The sequence below is a fragment of the Pagrus major genome, chromosome 7, assembly GCF_040436345.1.
Source record: "Pagrus major chromosome 7, Pma_NU_1.0".
NCBI lineage: Eukaryota > Metazoa > Chordata > Actinopteri > Spariformes > Sparidae > Pagrus > Pagrus major.
The window spans coordinates 731,749-750,770 of record NC_133221.1 but is presented as its reverse complement, the minus strand read 5'-3'; the positions used below and the strand labels follow the sequence as shown (position 1 = coordinate 750,770).

General features: G+C 44.1%; 2 protein-coding genes across 3 annotated transcripts in view; one reads left to right on the top strand and one right to left on the bottom strand.

The window, feature by feature from the left end:
- The window catches only part of LOC140999270 (NACHT, LRR and PYD domains-containing protein 12-like), a 30,549-nt gene extending 26,236 nt beyond the window's left edge, over nt 1-4,313 (top strand). Inside the window, exons 16-17 of the mRNA XM_073469593.1 lie at nt 4,001-4,098; nt 4,258-4,313. Coding sequence (XP_073325694.1) covers nt 4,001-4,098; nt 4,258-4,313 — 154 coding nt within the window. The remainder of the gene's footprint in view (nt 1-4,000; nt 4,099-4,257) is intronic.
- An 853-nt stretch (nt 4,314-5,166) lies between these two features.
- On the bottom strand, nt 5,167-15,188 carry slc35a2 (solute carrier family 35 member 2). Of its 2 annotated transcripts, none has more exons than XM_073470413.1 (6): nt 14,741-15,188; nt 12,963-13,145; nt 12,536-12,687; nt 11,207-11,329; nt 10,172-10,761; nt 5,167-5,818 (listed from the first exon to the last, which is right to left on the bottom strand). In XM_073470413.1, the coding sequence occupies exons 1-6, from the start codon at nt 14,802-14,804 to the stop codon at nt 5,791-5,793; spliced, it is 1,140 nt and encodes a 379-aa protein (XP_073326514.1). In that variant the 5' UTR covers nt 14,805-15,188; the 3' UTR covers nt 5,167-5,790. The 2 variants fall into 2 exon arrangements, with proteins under 2 accessions (XP_073326514.1, XP_073326513.1); XM_073470412.1 differs by lacking the exon at nt 5,167-5,818 and adding an exon at nt 7,771-9,607.
- Nucleotides 15,189-19,022: the final 3,834 nt, after the last annotated feature.

Genomic DNA, 19,022 nt, shown 5'->3' with positions numbered 1-19,022 from the left:
AGTGTCTGCAGGTCTATGAGCTTCACTCCAACACGTTAACATGAGAGCTGAAAGGAAGCCGGCTACGCTACACAGCCGCTCCACTTGTGGTCTGAACAGGACTGAAGTCCTGCTGGTCTTTATATCACTGACTGACAGCTGATGGAGGGAGTCTCTGTAAACACTCATGTATCACTTCTGCTGTCTCTGCTTCTCTCTGCCAGAGTGTGAGTGATGAGGAAGGTGGAGGTGTTGAGAGGATCAGCTGTGTCCTGATGACCCAGAGAGGTTGAAGCAGCACCATCAGCTGGAGAGGCTCTGACTGGGCCGTGTTACTGGGAGGTGGAGTGGAGAGGAGAGCTTCATCCAGCAGTGACTGACGGACCAATCACAACACGTGGAGACGACTGTCAGTGCTGCAGTCAGATCAGCTCCAGTCCACCATCATCCCTGTGTTCCTCTGGATGTGACGGAGTATCATCACACAGTCTCTGCAGACACACTGACTCCTCCACTCCTTCTGCTCCACCTGAAACCTGGACGTTATCTTGTTTTTTATTCACCCACCCTGTTGATCGATGGAGTGTTGCAGTTTATTTCCACATATTTCTGAATAATAGCTCAAGTGGATATATAGTGACCTCTCTGAATTTCACCACCAACACCAGCAGTGTCTGATATCATCACTTCATAAGCTGAAGTAGATAAACCTGATTCTGGACTCAATCAAGGCTTCACTGTGGGATTCTCAATTGACAATACGGTGGCCCTGAGGGTCAAAACACAACATTTCAGATTACGGAAAAGGTGGGACAGCACTTCTTGTTTGATTGGATGAAGTCCCTGGTGACAGTTCATTGTAATGTGTACTAGCCTCAGTCCTAAATACTTCATGCTGTTAGTGTTTCTCAGGACATTTTAATGGGATAGTTCAGGGTTTATATCCCCACACAGCAATAATGCTACACTGAGGTATTGTGTTTTCATGTTTTCTGTCTGTATGTGTGTCTGTCTCATTTTTGTGAAAACGCAGTATCTCAAGGACAAATTTCAGATTTGGCATAAACACATTTTTGGCAATTGCTCAAAAATTCATACAATCAGGACAACATTTTGCACAAATGTCAAATAGCATTAAACAATACAGTGATTACATTTTATATCCAAAAGTTCAGCTTCACTGTGACATCATCATGTTCTGGATATAATGCAATGCCGCAGCTCAGGAACAGCAGCCTGACCGCTGCACTGAGGGATAAAACCGTCAGGCGGTAGTTCTAGTTTGAAGTGAGGTTGTATGAGCGACGTATCCACAGTCAGAGTTCAGCTACCTACAGCAGACAGAGGTCTTTCTCTGCCTCATGCTGCCATCACAGCCCTTTACTGAAATGTTGTGTTTTGACCGTCAGAGCCACCAAATGACTCCAAACAGATTATATCTGGATTTTAGGGAAAATATTTTATTTTGCATATTAATGATGTTAAACAGTATGTTGATGGTGATTGACCATACTGAACTGACTGACCACAGAAAGATAGAATTTAGACATGTTTATCAATCATGTATATAAAATGACCACAAGTAGAGACATGTAAATAATTATGTGGATTTTGTTGGACAACAAATCTCGTACATACATCCGTCCGTCACATTCTTGTGAACGTGATAAGACCCTGAGAGAATTTCTTCAAATTTAGCACTGAAGTCCACTTGGACAAAGATTGAAGTGATCAAAGTGATTCAGAGCTGAGCAGAGACTTTAAAGCTTAAAAGGGTCACATTGAACTAAAGCTGCAATATTTAGTCGACTGAAAGAAAACTGAGGGCCAACTATTTAAATAACTTTTTGTTCCAGTCGTGATTCAAACAAACATGTCAAACATTTGTTTTCTTTCTGTTTCAGTCTGCTCTCTTTACATCTCTGCACTGATGAATGAAACATGATGGATCCAAGAAACCAGTTAACATGAAAACAGTAAACGATTCACATGATTTAGAACTTTGTAAATTGTAAAGTAACTATTAATGACAATCTAACTTAAGCAGCTTTACAGCAGAAATACTAGATTCAGCAGAAGCTGTTTGATATGTCATGTCTTTAGATTCTTGGTAGTTTTGGGCATGTTTTTCTCAGATATACAGGAATGCTTTAAGATACCAAAATGACCAAAGAACAGGGAACAGATTGAACAACAGATGTGACCAAACTGGCAAAACAACCAAAGAACATTTTCCTACAAATGAACCACTGTGTAGACAGCATTGATCCACTGAGCCGGACCAAAGCTGTCCAAAAAAGAAGAAGAAGAAAAACCAGTGGTGTCCAATGAAGAAGTTCAGTGTTCAGAGCCAGAGTTAGCTAGAAAGAATAAAGCTATAGTCAGTATTTGTAAGAGTACTCCAATTGATCGGCCAATGTTCATTGTGAATAGTTTGATGGGAGGTCTCTGTAAAGGCTCATTAGATGAACTGTTTCTCTGCACACCGCTGAAATGCTACAGTGTCCTGCAGGGCTTGAGTCAGATGGCCAGAGTTGGGGGTAAAACGTTTCAAAGTAATCCGTTAGAGTACTCAGATTACTGTTTTTGTTGTAACAAGTAACGTAATGTATTAGTCCTGCAATTCAACTAATCCGTTGTTAAGTTAGTTTTTCATAAAAGTAATCTGTTACTGGAAAAATTGCTGTCTTTTACTTTGGTCACCACAAAAATAAAATACACTCCCTGAAGCTTTGTCTCTGTGTTTCTGTCCTGCAGCACAGCAGAGGGTAAACCTACAGTTGTGTTAGTGCGCATGCATAGCGAGCTAATTCAATCTAGCGAGATGGCAGAGAGGACAGCTTTAACTTCGTTAATACATGAACAAACAAAGCATCCAAACATTTCTTATCCTGAAGCTAATTGAGCTGCAGGGTGTGTAGCATGATGCCAACAACAACAACAACAGCAACTCATGGATCAGGTTTCACAGATGTGACGTCACTGTCAGCTCACATCTCACTACATGTTTCACAGTTTAACATGAATGAAGCAGATAAAATGAGTGTCAGTGCACTGACCTGCAGCAGCAGCAGCAGCTCCGTCCTCACATCTTCACCTGAGACGCTGACACCTGGATCAGGAAGTCAAAAAAGATCCACATCCTGCCCGGCAGAGAGCTGAAGCCCCGCCCCTTCTGGTTCCCCTCAAGGACCTTATTGATCAAAGCTTTGTCTGATAGTGATGAAGAGAGACAGATGATGTATTGATCCTGTTTGAACTGTGTCATGAATCACACACGATGTTTGTCAGTTTAAAAGATCATTTTCAAGTCAATAAAGTCTAAAGGAACCGGAAGGGGCGGGGCTTCCGTTCTGGGCGGAAATCACATAAAAACATTTTAAACAAAACCGAACAGTGAACTATGAACAATATGTTCAAAATGAACTGTGTAAAGTATTTTAACTGAGTTATGGATGCACTGATAAAACTACAGAGACGTCATTTTGTTGGGCAGGCGCACTAGAGACTTCCGCCGACCGAGCCTGCTAACTTCCGGTTTTAAAATAATGTAATTTTGTGGTTCTTGTAGACATTACAAATGTTTTTGGACCTAATGGATAAAAGTCTGACAGTGAAACGAGTCATTTTGTTTTGACGCTCTAAAGAATTTATCTGTTTTACAGACGTTAGATTATAATACAAAGTCTCTATAATACAAATGATGTAAAATACAACCTCAGACAAACAACTGTATTATAATTTGTCTCTGATTTCTAACTGGATTTATGGACATTTATTCTGTTTATTTATTTATTTGGCACATTTTAGATTTTTATTTAATTTCTATTTATTCTATCTGTCCATTTTTAATCTTGCAGTATGGTAGGAGTATGTATATATATATTTAAATACTGTGTTATTTTTACCATTATTGTGTGTGTCTGTTTTCTCTTGTGTTATTGTGATTTTGTGACAGTGAAATGTTGTGTGGATTAATAAAGTGATATATTTATGTTTTCTGTGTTCATGTGTCACTCAGGACTGTTGAGAGGCAGCAGAACCCACCTCCTGCTGTATCTTCAGCTCTGCAGCGCCCCCCTGAGGAGGCTTCAGTCTTTGTGTTACAGAGTGTCACCAGTTTAAATGAGTCATATAAGTTAAATGTTGATCCTGTGAACACAGGAAGTGGATCTGATCTTCAGTCAACAGCAGAAATGAACAGAAACAGTTTTTTTGACCAAAGTCAGTTTAATCTCAGTGTGAGTGTTTCATGAAACTGTCTCTGTCTCCTTTCAGACAGAGGACACTGGAGGACAGACTGGACACTGGAGGACAGACCATCTTTAGTGTGACGTCACTTTAATGTACAGTTTCAAAATAAAACATTGCTATTGAAGCTTCATGACTTACAGGCTGCTGGAGGCTTTCAGGCACTGAGGTGAAGACATTTAAACACAGACAGCTGCTGCTGACAAGAGGTCACAATATAAAATACATTTTAATATGAAAAACTTCAAACAGCTGTAAACTTTCACAATAAAAGGAGGGTCACTGCAGGCTGATGTCACTGCCTTGCTCTGAGGCACTTCAGTGTCACAGACGTATTGTGAAATAATAAATATTTTATTTTGAAATGTAAAACGTGTAAAAAAAACATAAATAAATACAGAAGATCAAAGCTAAATCAATAAATCTAAAGTGAACTGAAATATTGATTTAAATGTGATATTCAGTCTCTGAGTCAGCTGTCACTTTAAATTATGAGTAAATCTTTTAATCTGAAAGGAAAACTGTCATTTCCTTCCTAAATGTTATGAATCCACTGTGAATAAATCAAGACGAAGTCATAAAGTTCATTTCATCATAACTTTGATTGACGGTCTGACTGTCAGATGAGAATCTTGTTCTGTTTGTTATTTCTTTATTTAAATGTTTGAACTGAACTGGACTTCCTGTGCAGCTGCTGATGTTTGATGATCAGAACCAGAACCACTGTGTGGACCTCCATCAGTCACTGACTGCATCAACAACATGAATACATGTTCAGTCCAGAGGCTCAGAGCCGACACAGCTGCTCGTTTCATCACAATCTCCAAGTAACAAGATTCATTCTTGAGAAGATAAACATCATATATTTATATATATATGTGTGTGTATATATATATATATATATATATATATATATATATATATATATATACACACATATATATGATGGTTTCTTAAGGCAACAAGGTATTTAATCTACAAACACCAAGCTAATGAGATTCATGCTGAAATGATAGAAAATATCTAATTTATGTTGAGATAATGAGACGTCTCCTCTGTGATGTGGTGAATCATATCAGAGGAATTAAAAACTCATTTCATGAATAAAAACTTTGGTTTCATTTGGTTTAAATAACAATTATTACTTCAACTCCAGAAAATTAATATCGTTACGTCGAGATGTTTCATCTGCGAGTCAAAGATCGCAGGAGCTCTTTAATTCAAAATGGGGAGAAATTTCCCTGAAGTGTTTGAAGATGACTTGATAATTATCTCGTCTCTGTAGATAATAATTCAGAGATAATGTTGAGAAACTGATATCTGAACAGCTCGACTCCTCTGAGGTGACGGATCAATTTCTGGATTTAACACTACTGTGGTGAAAGATTGTTAAAGTGTAAACGAGCAGTAAAGTACCAGAGAATAATACTGCAGTACTGTGATGGGACCAGTAGGAGTGCAGCAGCAGAACAGCTCCAATAAAGGAAATAAAGGAAATGTTTTGTCTTTGACCTCAGCGAGGATGAAGGCAGCAGGTCCAGACGACCGTCAGTCCGTCGCTCAGGATCCTTTTTCTTTAGCTGCACATCTGGAGACAGAAACAAGCAGAGAAGAGACGAGGTCAGACACCGGACACCACTCACATCACAGAGACAGTCTCCTGCTGCTGGTTCGTCCCGAAGAGACGACTTCCTGTCTCACTACATGCTCAGATTAAAGGAGCAGTTCATCTAAAACAGTCACTCAGTCATCATCAGCCATCATCTCCTCCTGATGATATAAAGTCAGGCTCAGCCATCATCTCCTGATGATATAAAGTCAGGCTCAGCCATCATCTCCTCCTGATGATATAAAGTCAGGCTCAGCCATCATCTCCTCCTGATGATATAAAGTCAGGCTCAGCCATCATCTCCTCCTGATGATATAAAGTCAGGTGAAGTCTCGTAGTCCACAGAACATTTCTGGAGCTTCACAGTAAAACAGAGTTGCAGCGTTCTGCTGAACAGCTGAAGCAGCTGGAGATGATTTAAACATCAGATGGACGACAGCCGACAAGGTGTGTGTTTCCTTGTAAAAAGTGTCAGTTTGTGGCAGCATGGCTGCACCAGCCTGTCTGCTTCTGTGTCTAAAGTGCTAAAGTCTGACCTGCCAACATTTAGCAGCTGTTTGAACACACTGTTTACACTGATTTCACCATTTACACTCAATTTATGAAAGAAGAAACATTTTATTGATCTAAACATGTCACATTTTACAGATACACTAAACAGTAACCAGTATAGGCGACTTCTTTGTCCCCAGACTCCCTTAACAAATGTGTCAGTTTAGTGAGTTGTTGAGTTGGAGACACTTTATAAACTGTGTGAAACTCTGTCTCTGACTGATTCTGACTTATTTGTTCCTTCTTGTGAATTCAGCAAATGTTCAACATGAACTTCTTTCTGTCTTTGAGTAGAAACACGGAGTCTGTTTGTCCCTGATGGACGGGTTTGTTTCATACAGAGCAGGAAGTGACATCACATCACAGGTTAATGTCGCTGTGAACTGGATCAAAATGTCTGCCGTCTTTTTGTTGCTGACTTCAAAACATGTCACCAAACGTTAAAGGAACAGTCCAACATTTACAGAAATCGCCTCCAGTCAGATGAAACGATGGATCAGTTTCATCTGTTCGTAGCGTTTCTTTGTTGGAGCAGCTCGGTGAGTCAGAAAGTTAGTTGTGATGAGCAGTTAGAAACGTGCTGACCTGGTTAGTGGAGCCTGTCAGGGTCAAACTCAGCTCTGCCTGAGGAGACGAGTTCAGGGGAAGAAGTTGTTCTGTTGGTTTGTTTGTAATGATTTCTTAATATCTCTAATGTGTCCTGTAAACATCCTGTCATATCTTTATATAATATCTTTTAATATAATTTCCCTACAAATTAAGACAAACTCCAGAGTTTTGATCTCATGTCCTTGTTTATATAAAACTTTACCAAAAGAAGTATGTACAAATTCAGAGGCATTGGTACAAGTCAACAATCAAGTGCAAACCAACAGATTTCATACAAACACAAACTCCAGACAGGAAGAGGAAGTTTAAAACAGCCTGTAAGATCTGAGCCATCCTATTGGACGGTTCTCCTGCTGGATGTGAGGGAGCCGCCGGATTGGTCAGAATCTTACAGGCTTGTGTTTAAACTTCCTGCAGGTGGCGCTCCAGACCGTCAGCTGAGACACTGAACCAGTGACGAGAATAACTGAAGGATTCAACAGAAACGGATTCCTGAAAATTAAAAGTTTGGTACAAATAAAAACATTAATAAACTGAAACTTGCTGGTTTTTAATTTTTAACCTCAATTTGTTTTTAAAAAAAATCTCCACTCGCTCTCAGTCGACTGAATCTTTAATTCAGCTGCAGCTTTTAATAAATGATGTTTTATTCTGTTGAGACGAGGTCATCGTCTAAACTTTTATCTAAAGTTTTTAACAAGAAAACAAAAAGTCAACGAGAGAATCATCTGAAAAACTGAAACACTGACGTGAGTTAAACTGTTAAGTGTTAAACTTCATCACATTATTAAAAACAACTTTCTGTTTCAGTGGAAATGATCTCAGATTCATCGCGGTCAAATGTTTCTTACTGAACACAGAACGGCCGCTCTGATTGGCTGTCAGGACGACCTGGAGCGACCTGCTGAGTCCCCCCGTCCCCCCCCCCCTCCACCACATTAAATAAAAACAACTCATATATTAATATAAAATCCCCAAAGACACAAACTGTCAGCTGATTTCTTCTTTACCAAAAATAAAAAATAAAAAGTTAAATGATATTTCGCCTTCTTGTTCTCTTCACAGTTCAAACCGCCATCTTTGATTCTGATGCTGAGAAAAACTATTAAAGTAAATTTTTACACTTTTGGAAGAAAATAAATAAATCTGATTAGTTTTTGTCTCGACGTCGACGTGCAGGAGCGACGACACGCGGCTGATTATTCATTAAAGAAAATGATTTATTGTGTTGATGTTAAAGGAAAACACTCAATATTTGTCCTGATGATTAATTCTGTTTGGATGTTATGAAACATATCTAATCAATAATCATTGGGAAGGGAAGGAAACATTCAGTTAATCGATGAATGTTTGAAATCTTTCACGACTTTCTGCTAATTTATAGACAAAGTTCTGAATCAGCAGACGATGGATGTGATGCTGATCCTGAGCATCAGGTCGGCTGTTTCTAACCTCGGCTTCAGATTCACAGGTTTCATGTGACTTTTGGTGAGTGAAGTAAATATAGAGCCCAGCTTTAAAATACAGGAATGTCCCTTTAACACTTCTGTCATTTATGTTCTTTGGTGCTTTAAATCAAATTATCGTCCACTGGTTGATACGCGGAGACGTTTCGGCGGTCGCTCGCTTCACTTCCTGCAGCAGATGAAGCTCAGACAGTCGGCGAGCCGTCGTCGCCTCCCGCAGACGTCTGGAGACAAAACAACTCAAACTTTCCTCCCAAAGTGAAACGTAAACACCACGAAGCAGCTCAGCTGACGAACACGTCCACTCGGACGAGTCGACGCGCAGCAACGGAAAAACATTCAGGACGCCTCGGCAGGACGTCTTCAACAAGACGCCTGCAGCAGGACCAACGTTAGAATTAAAAGGTGCTCCAATCAACGAGCACATCGCCTCAGCTCCGTCACACCTCCAGGTCAGGATGTGTCCTCAGAGCAGGAGACAGAAAACCCTCGTCTGTCTGCAGAGTCTCAGACGGGACAAAGGTCCAGCTGGTCTGAGTGAACTCTGCTAACTGTACACCGCTAACCGCTAACACCGACACAATCATATGGCTTCTGTACAGATGAGAAGAAAAGGCACCGAACACAAGCGGTCTCAACATGGCCGCCGCAGCGCCACGCTGGACCTGTGAGACGTTTCCACTGTGCAGCTCCACACGGACGTGAGCGAGCGGACGATCAGCTCTGATCTCTGAGGAGATATTAATAACTCTCAACTGATGATGAAAATGATTGATATCTGTCCGACCGCTCCGACCTGAAGCTGCACAGTGAAAACCTTCAGTCCGTCCTCCGTCAGCTCCTCCTGCACCAACAGAGTCAACATATCGTCAATAATCCGTGTAAGGCTTCCTCTTTTCATTCAGTTAGTGAAGAGCTTTAAGGCAGAGAGGGCGAGACGACAAACAGGAAACACACAGACAGCTGGTGGTCAGGGTCCTCCTCCTCCTGCTCCTCCTCCTCCTCCTCCTCCTGCTCCTGCTCCTCCTCCTCCTCCTCCTCCTGCTCCTGCTCCTCCTCCTCCTGCTCCTGCTGTTGTGCTTTGAGCAGTTAGTCTGTGGCGTGGACGGCGGGTGGAGGAGACACGACGCCTCCCTGAGCTCTGAGGTGGAGGAGAGGTTAGTGTTTAGGAGGAAAAGCAGAGTTAAAACCAGACGTTAGGAGCGTCTCCTCCTCCTCTTCCTCCTGGAGGGAGGAAGCAGGATTACAGCAGAGGAAGAGGAGGAGGAGGAGCAGGGGGAGGAGGAAGAGTCTCTGCTCTCCTCTGCGTCACAAACCAAATGTTAGTTTTGTGTTCTGAGGAGGTCATCGACTCCTCACTCCTCCTCTTCATCACAGGAGGAGGAGCGTGTGATGAAGAGCAGACGGAGGTGGCTGGAGGAGGAGGTTGAAAGATGAGGAGGAACAAAACACATCTCCTCCTCTTTTCTCCTCCTTGTTCAGGAGGTGAGGAGGAGGTCAGAAGATCAACACAAGGTTGTGAGACAGTAAGCAGGAGGTCAGCAGAGGGCGAGAGACCTTTGCAGAGAGCAGGTGAGAGAGCGAGCAGCGGCAGATGAACCCAGATTGACCTCTGACCCCGCCCACAGCAGACAGGAAGTGAGCACCACGCCACAGAGAGAGAGAGAGAGAGAGACAGAGAGAGAGTCACTTCACCAGCACTGACTTTGGCAGAAACGCCTCCATCTCGGCGCCTCCGGCCGTCCTCGGCAGCGTTGAAGACGCCGAGGAAGACGAGGAGGAGCTTGAGGACGAAGAGCCGCCGGCCGCTTTAGGGAGGCTGTACATGTAGACGGCGCCGATGACGAGCCCCGCCCCCGCCGTGAAGAGCAGGTCCACGTGGAAGCCGAACAGGTAGATGGACATCACCGTGGAGACGATGATGGAGAAGGAAGTGGCGAAGCCCTTCAGGATGTTGTCGGCGTACTTCACCACCACGGCCACCAGCAGCCCGCCGAACGCCTGGTTGAAGATGACGCACCACACCATGTCGGTGTATCCGAACAGGAAGCCGCGCTCGGCGATGGCGGCGCCGTCGTTCCACCACAGTCCCAGCATGCCGAGCGCCGTGCCGAAGATCCCCAGCTGCACGTTCCTCACCCAGACGGACGCCGAGCTGCCTTTCAGGATCTTCTCAAAGTAAACGCCGGCGAATCCCGACGACAGGCAGCTGATCACCACGGCAACCAAACCCGCCATGTAATTCTGATTGGAGCTGTCCGACACCGACGCCTCCTTCTTCCCCTCCTGCTGCACCTGAAACCAGACATTCAACACCGGATCAGCTCACCGACCAATCAGCAGGCAGCTTACTCAGCACAGCAACAGGAAGTTATGAAGCAACACGATCGATCAGTAACATCGATCAATAAGTCACAATACCTGACTGACAGGTGTGAGGTCACAACGGGAGCCTTCTATGATCCGATAAACAAAATATGAGTAATATAAAGTTTACAGTGTTGTTGTTGTTGTTGTTGTTGTCACAGCTGTAGCCTGACTGTAAATAAATAAATGCAACAATGAGACTAAAGCTTCTTCAGTGTCTGGATGTTAAACTGGAGCTGATGATGAATCAATGAGTCGTGTTTGTTTCTGATCTCAGTAAACATTAAACAGCGCGGCGTGTTGCAGCGCGGCGTGTTGCAGCGCGGCGTGTTGCAGCGCGGCCTCAGAGTGCGGCGGAGGCTGAACCTCGTACCTGGACGATGGCGACTCCGGCGAACAGCAGCAGCAGAGAGACCCACTGGACTCTGGACAGAGACTTCCTCAGCATCAACACGCTGAACAGAGCCGTGGTGAGGATCTTCAGCTGGTACGTCACCTGAGGACGACACACTCGTTACACTTCCTGTCAACAACAGCTGCTGTGTGATGTGATTTCTGTCCTCAGCTTCATGTTCAGATCAACACTGTGTGTCACCTGATGAACCTCCGTCCACCTGATTCTGAGCTCCACCTGAAGAAGTATCTGCTGGTTTCAGTCTCCAGGTTCAACAAAGTGTTCAGAGTGAAAACAGTTTCATCTTCTGAAGAGTTTGAACATATTTCATCATTTATTTTTTACTGAAATGACTTTTTGTTATTACAGAGAGACTGAAGGACAGAACAAGGTACCATCAGGTATCAGTACACAGTGTAGAGATGATGTTGTTTGTAGCTAACTGAAGCTAGCATCGCTCTGGTTATCTCACTGAAAGCCTGACAGATTGTTGAATTGTATTTCAGATTAAAACACAAAATAGTCCGAAGGTTCTGTTCACCAGATAATCTCCACAGATGAACTCCACTCTGTGATGTTTGAAGCGTAAATTAAATGTGTAGCAGTAAAAAGCTAATGCTAGGCTACAAACAGACGACATCACGGTCACATGACTTAAACGTCTCCACCACTGAGCGTCTCACTGCACAATTACTATCCAGGTTTTCTATAAACTGATCAATGTACGAGTTGTAAAGTCAGAGTCAGAACAGTGTGTAACTAAAGTGGCCTGTAAAGACGGACTAGTGAGCAGATGAGTCTCCGTGTTCGCTGTGAGGACGTTTAATGTCCCGACAACCTCTGTAGTCTCATTCAGACACTTGTTAGCAACCGCTAACTGTTTTTAACACATGAAGAGCTTTATAATTAAACTGTGGACAGTTAATGATGAGTTTATGTGTTCAGCCTGTAACACACCTTATTTCACTCATTTAACAGGAAACACATCAACAGACTCAGACTTTGAGACGAGGGGACAGGAAGTGCTAACATGCTAACATGCTAACTGATTTACAGGTTTTAGGACTACAGACTACATCACTCTGTAGTCCAGGTAGCATTATGGGCTCACATGTGACTGCATCAAACATCTGAACAGGCTCCACCTCCCTCCTTCTGTCAACATCATGTTATTCAATATTTGGAAAATTGATTTTGACTTTTGTGAATCGTAAAGTGTTTTAAACCCTGATTTGTGTCAGGTCCTTGGACCTGTTTACAAAAGACAGAACATCACCGACTGAAGCTCTGGATCACGCTGAGTCTGACCTGGAAGGTGGCGGCCGGCAGGTTGGAGATGGCGACGTACTGCAGGTTGTTCTGCAGAGTGTAGATGAGCGACGGGACGGCCAGTTTCAGAGTGTCTTTGTACTGAAACACGATGGAGTCGACCAGGAAGAAGAGCGTCTCCTTCACATTACCTGCAGCCACAGAGAGAGAGAGTCAGGTGTTACTGTTTACTCTGTCGTTCTACCACAGCATCCTGACGGACGGCTGCACAGCGACGGGCTGAGGCCTTCGATCATCTTCAGATCATCTCAGTATCATCACTGCTTTTAGTTCTGCTGCTGAAATGAGCCATGATATTTGTCACCGTGACGACGAGGGATCAATAAACACACCTGTTAAATTTCTGTCTTCATCTCATGTTTCTAGATTCGTTACTTTTCTACGTTCATGTTGTTGTTTCACTCACATCTCTTCTGCAGCAGGATGATGAGCAGACATGTCAGGACCTTCAGGACCTCGGCCATCACGACGGCTGACGTCGCGAAGAAGCGGTCGCCCGGCAACGTGCGGACGTATCGGATGCTGAGGATGAGCGATGCATTCTGGACCACCAGCACCGCCAGGCTGATGTACTTCAACTTCCTGTTGACTGCAGGGAGACGCACACAGAACCACTCGTCACGTTGTTGTTATGGAGACAAGAAGATAAAACTATTATTTGGTAACTTTTCCAAACTTGAAAAATAAACTTCTGCTTTAGTGTCCTGATGGCTTCTTCTTCTTCTCATCATTTTCAGGTTCAATGTTCATTTCTATTCTGATGTGATAAAGTCCAGTCAGGTTCTGACGGCAGTGACTCGGTTCAGGTTCAGAAAAGATCATCAATTTAAAAAACACTGTTTCTGTCGCTTGCGACGACTCGAGGTCCAGTTAAAGTATCCTGGTTTCACACTTAGATGTTGAAAATGTTTCTGTCAACGTCTCAGAGTGACGATGTTCCGCCTCTACTGGTACCAACCACACCGGTACCGCCTCTACTGGTACCAACCACACCGGGCTGACATGACAATCTGAATCCTTCTGTTCTGTTTTCACACACACACACACACACACACACACACACACACACACACACACACACACACACACACACACACACACACACACACGCTGGTCGGGTCTGTCAGACGGATCATTCGCGTTCTGACTTTTCATGGATGGAAGTGACAGATTTATTTAACTTTCATATATTTAATGTGTCATTTTTTTATTTATGGTGACAATTAAGCATTAAATTACACAATTATTTATATATTTACTTATATATTTGATTTTGACACTGTTTGACACTTCAACATATTCAAGGTACCTTATACTTTTACTCGGCTGGTCTCAGAGCAGCAGTGACTCTCTGATCACTGCAGCAACAGAACTGTCGGTACTGAAGAACTGAGACGTTCACTGAAGTAAAGATTGTAATTCAGATGTTTCACTTGTAGTGGAGTATTTACAAAGTATCTGATTACTTCTGTCACCACTGACTGTGTATTTATCAGCCTGTGTGTGTGTGTGTGTGTGTGTGTGTGTGTGCGTGCGTGTGTGTGCGTGTAAATAAAGGAGTGTGTGTCACCTGCAGTCTAAACCTCCACGTCACCAGCTGCCGAGCCTCCTCAGGCCACAGACACACCTGGTTCCGGCACTGAGTCGGGTTCAGCCTCCACAGTGAAGCGACACCAGCAGCTAACAGCTAACAGCTAACAGCTAACAGCTAACCGCCTCAGAGAAACTAGTTTTACACCAATAAACAATTAGCCTAGCACTGTGCGTTAGCCTCCTGCCCCGCTAGCATGCCAACAGTTAATGTCCTTAGTTTATATTAAAAGTCCTGACGTCACTTAATTAACACTTGACCCGATGTCAGACCCGGTAGATATCCACGAGTATTCACACTGGCGAACTTTCCGGGTTAACTCTGACAGATACTGACCCGCTTCGAGTCCGCTAACTTTGGTTAGTTTAGCCGCTGGCTAGCTAGCCTCCGCCGCCGCCTGCGTCCACAGGACCGCGGAGGAACTTTGATTGATCGTTTATCGATTTAATCGATTCATCAACAGAAATCTAATTCTAATTCTTGTTCCGACACGTCGGCTCACTCAGCGAGCAGCTACCCGGGTTCAGAGCCTCGCGGGCCGTGTGAGGTGAACTCCTGTCCCGGTCCTCGGGTCTCCCTCCCCGGACACTTACCTTCGCTCTGACCCCGGCTCGCTGCCTTCTCCTCCCCCGCCTGGCTGTGCTTCCCTGCGGCCATGCTGCTTCCCTCTGCCCGCCGTCCGGACCTCTTCGCCCCGCTGCCTGCTCCACTAACAGTCCGCTAGCCTGCCAGCTAGCCGCGGCTCACAGTGCAGAGCCACCCGGAACTGAGCTCCGGTGTGTCGGTCAGGTCACAGCGGGAGGCGGCGGGCGTGTCGGGCGGGTCTGACCGGAGCTTAGAGGAGCCTGCGGGGGGGCCACCGCACCACCGGGAGGAAAACAGTCAGAGGAGGCTGCGATGCGTTCAGGGACTGAAGGAACTACAGCTGCACAGATATGACGAACTGTCTGACAGATGTATCACTCTGATGGAAAAACATAGTTTCACCCGCGTCGCGGAACATCTGCTGTATAATGTCGTTTTATCATTAAACATCATGTAAAAAATCATCAATAATCATAATTTGTATTAGTTTTTAATGAATTAAAATGATCATATCCACATGTATAAATGTATTCACTCGTTATTATAATTATAATGAATGTTGTCTTGTTAAAGGAAGCTGAGTGAGCTGCAGGGAGCTGCAGGGAGCTGAGTGAGCTGCAGGGAGCTGCAGGGAGCTGAGTGAGCTGCAGGGAGCTGAGTGAGATGCAGGGAGCTGAGTGAGCTGCAGGGAGCTGAGTGAGCTGCAGGGAGCTGAGTGAGATGCAGGGAGCTGAGTGAGCTGCAGGGAGCTGAGTGAGCTGCAGGGAGCTGCAGGGAGCTGAGTGAGATGCAGGGAGCTGAGTGAGCTGCAGGGAGCTGAGTGAGATGCAGGGAGCTGAGTGAGCTGCAGGGAGCTGAGTGAGATGCAGGAAGCTGCAGGGAGCTGAGTGAGCTGCAGGGAGCTGAGTGAGATGCAGTGAGCTGCAGGGAGCTGAGTGAGCTGCAGGGAGCTGAGTGAGATGCAGGGAGCTGAGTGAGCTGCAGGGAGCTGCAGGAAGCTGAGTGAGCTGAGTGAGCTGCAGGGAGCTGAGTGAGCTGCAGGGAGCTGCAGTGAGATGCAGTGAGCTGCAGGGAGCTGCAGTGAGATGCAGTGAGCTGCAGGGAGCTGCAGTGAGATGCAGTGAGCTGCAGGGAGCTGCAGTGAGCTGAGTGAGCTGCAGGGAGCTGCAGTGAGCTGAGTGAGCTGCAGGGAGCTGAGTGAGCTGCAGGGAGCTGAGTGAGCTGAGTGAGCTGCAGGGAGCTGCAGTGAGCTGAGTGAGCTGCAGGGAGCTGAGTGAGCTGAGTGAGCTGCAGGGAGCTGAGTGAGCTGCAGGGAGCTGCAGGGAGCTGAGTGAGCTGCAGGGAGCTGCAGTGAGCTGAGTGAGCTGCAGGGAGCTGCAGTGAGCTGAGTGAGCTGCAGGGAGCTGAGTGAGCTGCAGGGAGCTGCAGTGAGCTGCAGGGAGCTGAGTGAGCTGCAGGGAGCTGCAGTGAGCTGAGTGAGCTGCAGGGGGCTGCAGGGAGCTGCAGGGAGCTGCAGGGGGCTGCAGGGAGCTGCAGTGAGTTGCAGGGAGCTGAAGTGAGTTGCAGGGAGCTGCAGGGAGCTGCAGGGGGCTGCAGGGAGCTGCAGGGAGCTGAGTGAGCTGCAGGGAGCTGCAGGGAGTTGCAGTGAGCTGCAGGGAGCTGAGTGAGCTGCAGGGAGCTGCAGGGAGCTGAGTGAGATGCAGTGAGCTGAGTGAGATGCAGTGAGCTGCAGTGAGCTGTGTCTCAGCTGGTGATGAGTGAAACAGAAAAACCTTCAGAGTTGATTTATCCTTTTGATTTCTGATCAAACTGTTGGAAGCTTCGCTGTTTCTTCACTTTGATATTGTGATGCTATAAAAATGCTAAAAGACGTCGACTGGGTTCATTTCTTTTTACTCAGAAAAACTCTTTAAAGCTAAACTGACATTTTTAAATGATCTTTAATCTCAAACAGGATCTATGAAAGTTATTATAACAAAATAAATAAACATTTTTCATTTGTTGTGATGATTCCTCCTCATGTCAGTGACTCACTGGTTGTATATGAGCCTGTGTTTATTTATTAAAACATACATTTGTCTTAATGTTAATTAATAGTGTCCTGAATATATCTCATAATCTGTCTTTTTGTTTTATGTTCAATAAAACTACAAATAAAATATGGAATATGAGAAAATAGATCATCAGAACTGAACGAATAATAATCCACAAAATATGTTAATTAAAAATGATTTGTTTCATTCATCATGAGAGAAGATGCTCTGTGGTGAGGAGCTCTGAATAAACAGTCAGAGTGAGACCTCTTCTCCTCCTCCTCCTCTCTGATCCTGCTGACAACAATCACTTCCTTGTTCTCGTCCAGGTTGAACATGGAGGAATCCTATTGGCTGCTGGGTGACACCTCACCTGTCGGATGTTTGTGATGTTCAGCGCCACCTGCCGGAGGAAACTTTGTTTAAAATGTAGAAAATAAAAGCAGCAACTTTTAAACCAAAAGTCTAAAAACATAAACATGAAATAAAACATTATGATGAAACACTGAACATTATTATTTTATAAACTTCAAAGTGTCTCAACAGTTTATAAAACATTTCATTTGAAAGTTTGATGAACTATAAAATGACCTTTTGTTAACGATGGTGATTGTGACGTGTTTGACGACAGAAGAATTAATAAACTTCTGTTCTTTGATTTCTTTGACGAGTTTTAAAGATTTTAGGTTTCATGATTCTTTCTTTTCTTGTCAGAATCAACACAATTCATCATTTTGGTTTTGGAAGATAAAAACAAATGTCCTGTCGTCTCCACAGATTCCAGCAGCAGCTAATGACATATTTACTTTTATTAATTTGAGAACATGGAGCCACAACAGTTTAGTTTAATATCATCTTCACCAGATTCTGTAGATTAATGTGCTCGTTCAGTTCACACTGAATATTAAATATGAAGTTTTTTGTCTATTGAAGGAATTTAAATCCATTTTGTGTAAAGTGATTGTTTTGTCTTCAGGTTTATTTAAAACACAGTTATTCATAAACTCCATCTTGTTCTGTAACGTTGTGACGATGTTACTTCCTGTTAAATATATAAATATAAATAACAGACAGAATCAGGATGAGGTGACAAAAACTGTTTTATTCAAACGTAGGATCTTTTTTCTCTCGATCCATAAATTCTTATTTAATGTAAATAAACAGGAACAAGTGACTGAGGAGCCACTTGGATCATAAACCAGTGAGTAATACACAAGTATTTACAGTGACGTCACATCCAGACGTCACCATGAACCAGATCCACTGGTTTACATCTGAACCAGAACCAGACAACAAATAAATATGTGTTCAAACTTTATGATGTGAGCTCAAACACTGACAAAGATCTGATCTGTGACAGCTGCAGATCCTGCTGCTCCGGTCTAACTGGACCAGGACACTTAATATGTAATGAGCTGGAATGTAACAGATTACTTCCCTGTTCTTCAGGTTCTGTGGTTTGAGGAGAATGGAGAACGTGCTCTATTACTTTACATTCTGCTGACTGACAAACAAAATGGAGGTCGTCTGAACACTGAAGCTCCATGAACACAAACACAGAAGACGACGACTCAACAACCAGCAACAATCCACCGACTGTCAGCAGCTCCTCCAGTCGCAGCGTCTCAGCATCTTCTGACATTAAACAAAACTAAATCTTTGGTATTTTATCACTGCAGCTACAGGTGATGACGTCATCACTGCAGCTACAGGTGATGACGTCATCACTGCAGCTACAGGTGATGATGACCTCGTAGGTGGAAACGTTTCAGTGCTCAGATGACCCGTTTTTAATTTGCACCTGAACGCAGCTGAATGTTCACACTGAGTCAACGCTCAACTGTTCTGTGTTCTGTTCTGTGTTCTGTTCTGTTCTCTGTGTTCTGTTCTGTGTTCTGTTCTCTGTGTTCTGTTCTGTGTTCTGTTCTGTTCTGTGTTCTGTTCTCTGTGTTCTGTGTTCTGTTCTGTGTTCTGTTCTCTGTGTTCTGTTCTCTGTGTTCTGTTCTCTGTGTTCTGTGTTCTGTTCTGTGTTCTGTTCTCTGTGTTCTGTTCTGTGTTCTGTTCTGTGTTCTGTTCTCTGTGTTCTGTGTTCTGTTCTCTGTGTTCTGTTCTGTGTTCTGTTCTGTGTTCTGTTCTCTGTGGTCTGTTCTGTGTTCTGTTCTCTGTGTTCTGAGTTCTGTTCTCTGTGTTCTGTTCTGTGTTCTGTTCTCTGTGTTCTGTTCTCTCTCTGTGTTCTGTTCTGTGTTCTGTTCTGTGC

Coding starts and splice junctions, on each gene's coding strand:
- slc35a2 (XM_073470412.1), bottom strand. CDS start 14,804: ATGGCCGCAGGGAAGCACAGCCAGGCGGGGGAGGAGAAGGCAGCGAGC. Junction 13,146..14,740: donor GAGCCGGGGTCAGAGCGAAG/GTAAGTGTCCGG, acceptor GTCTCCCTGCAG/TCAACAGGAAGTTGAAGTAC. Junction 12,688..12,962: donor CATCCTGCTGCAGAAGAGAT/GTGAGTGAAACA, acceptor CTGTGGCTGCAG/GTAATGTGAAGGAGACGCTC.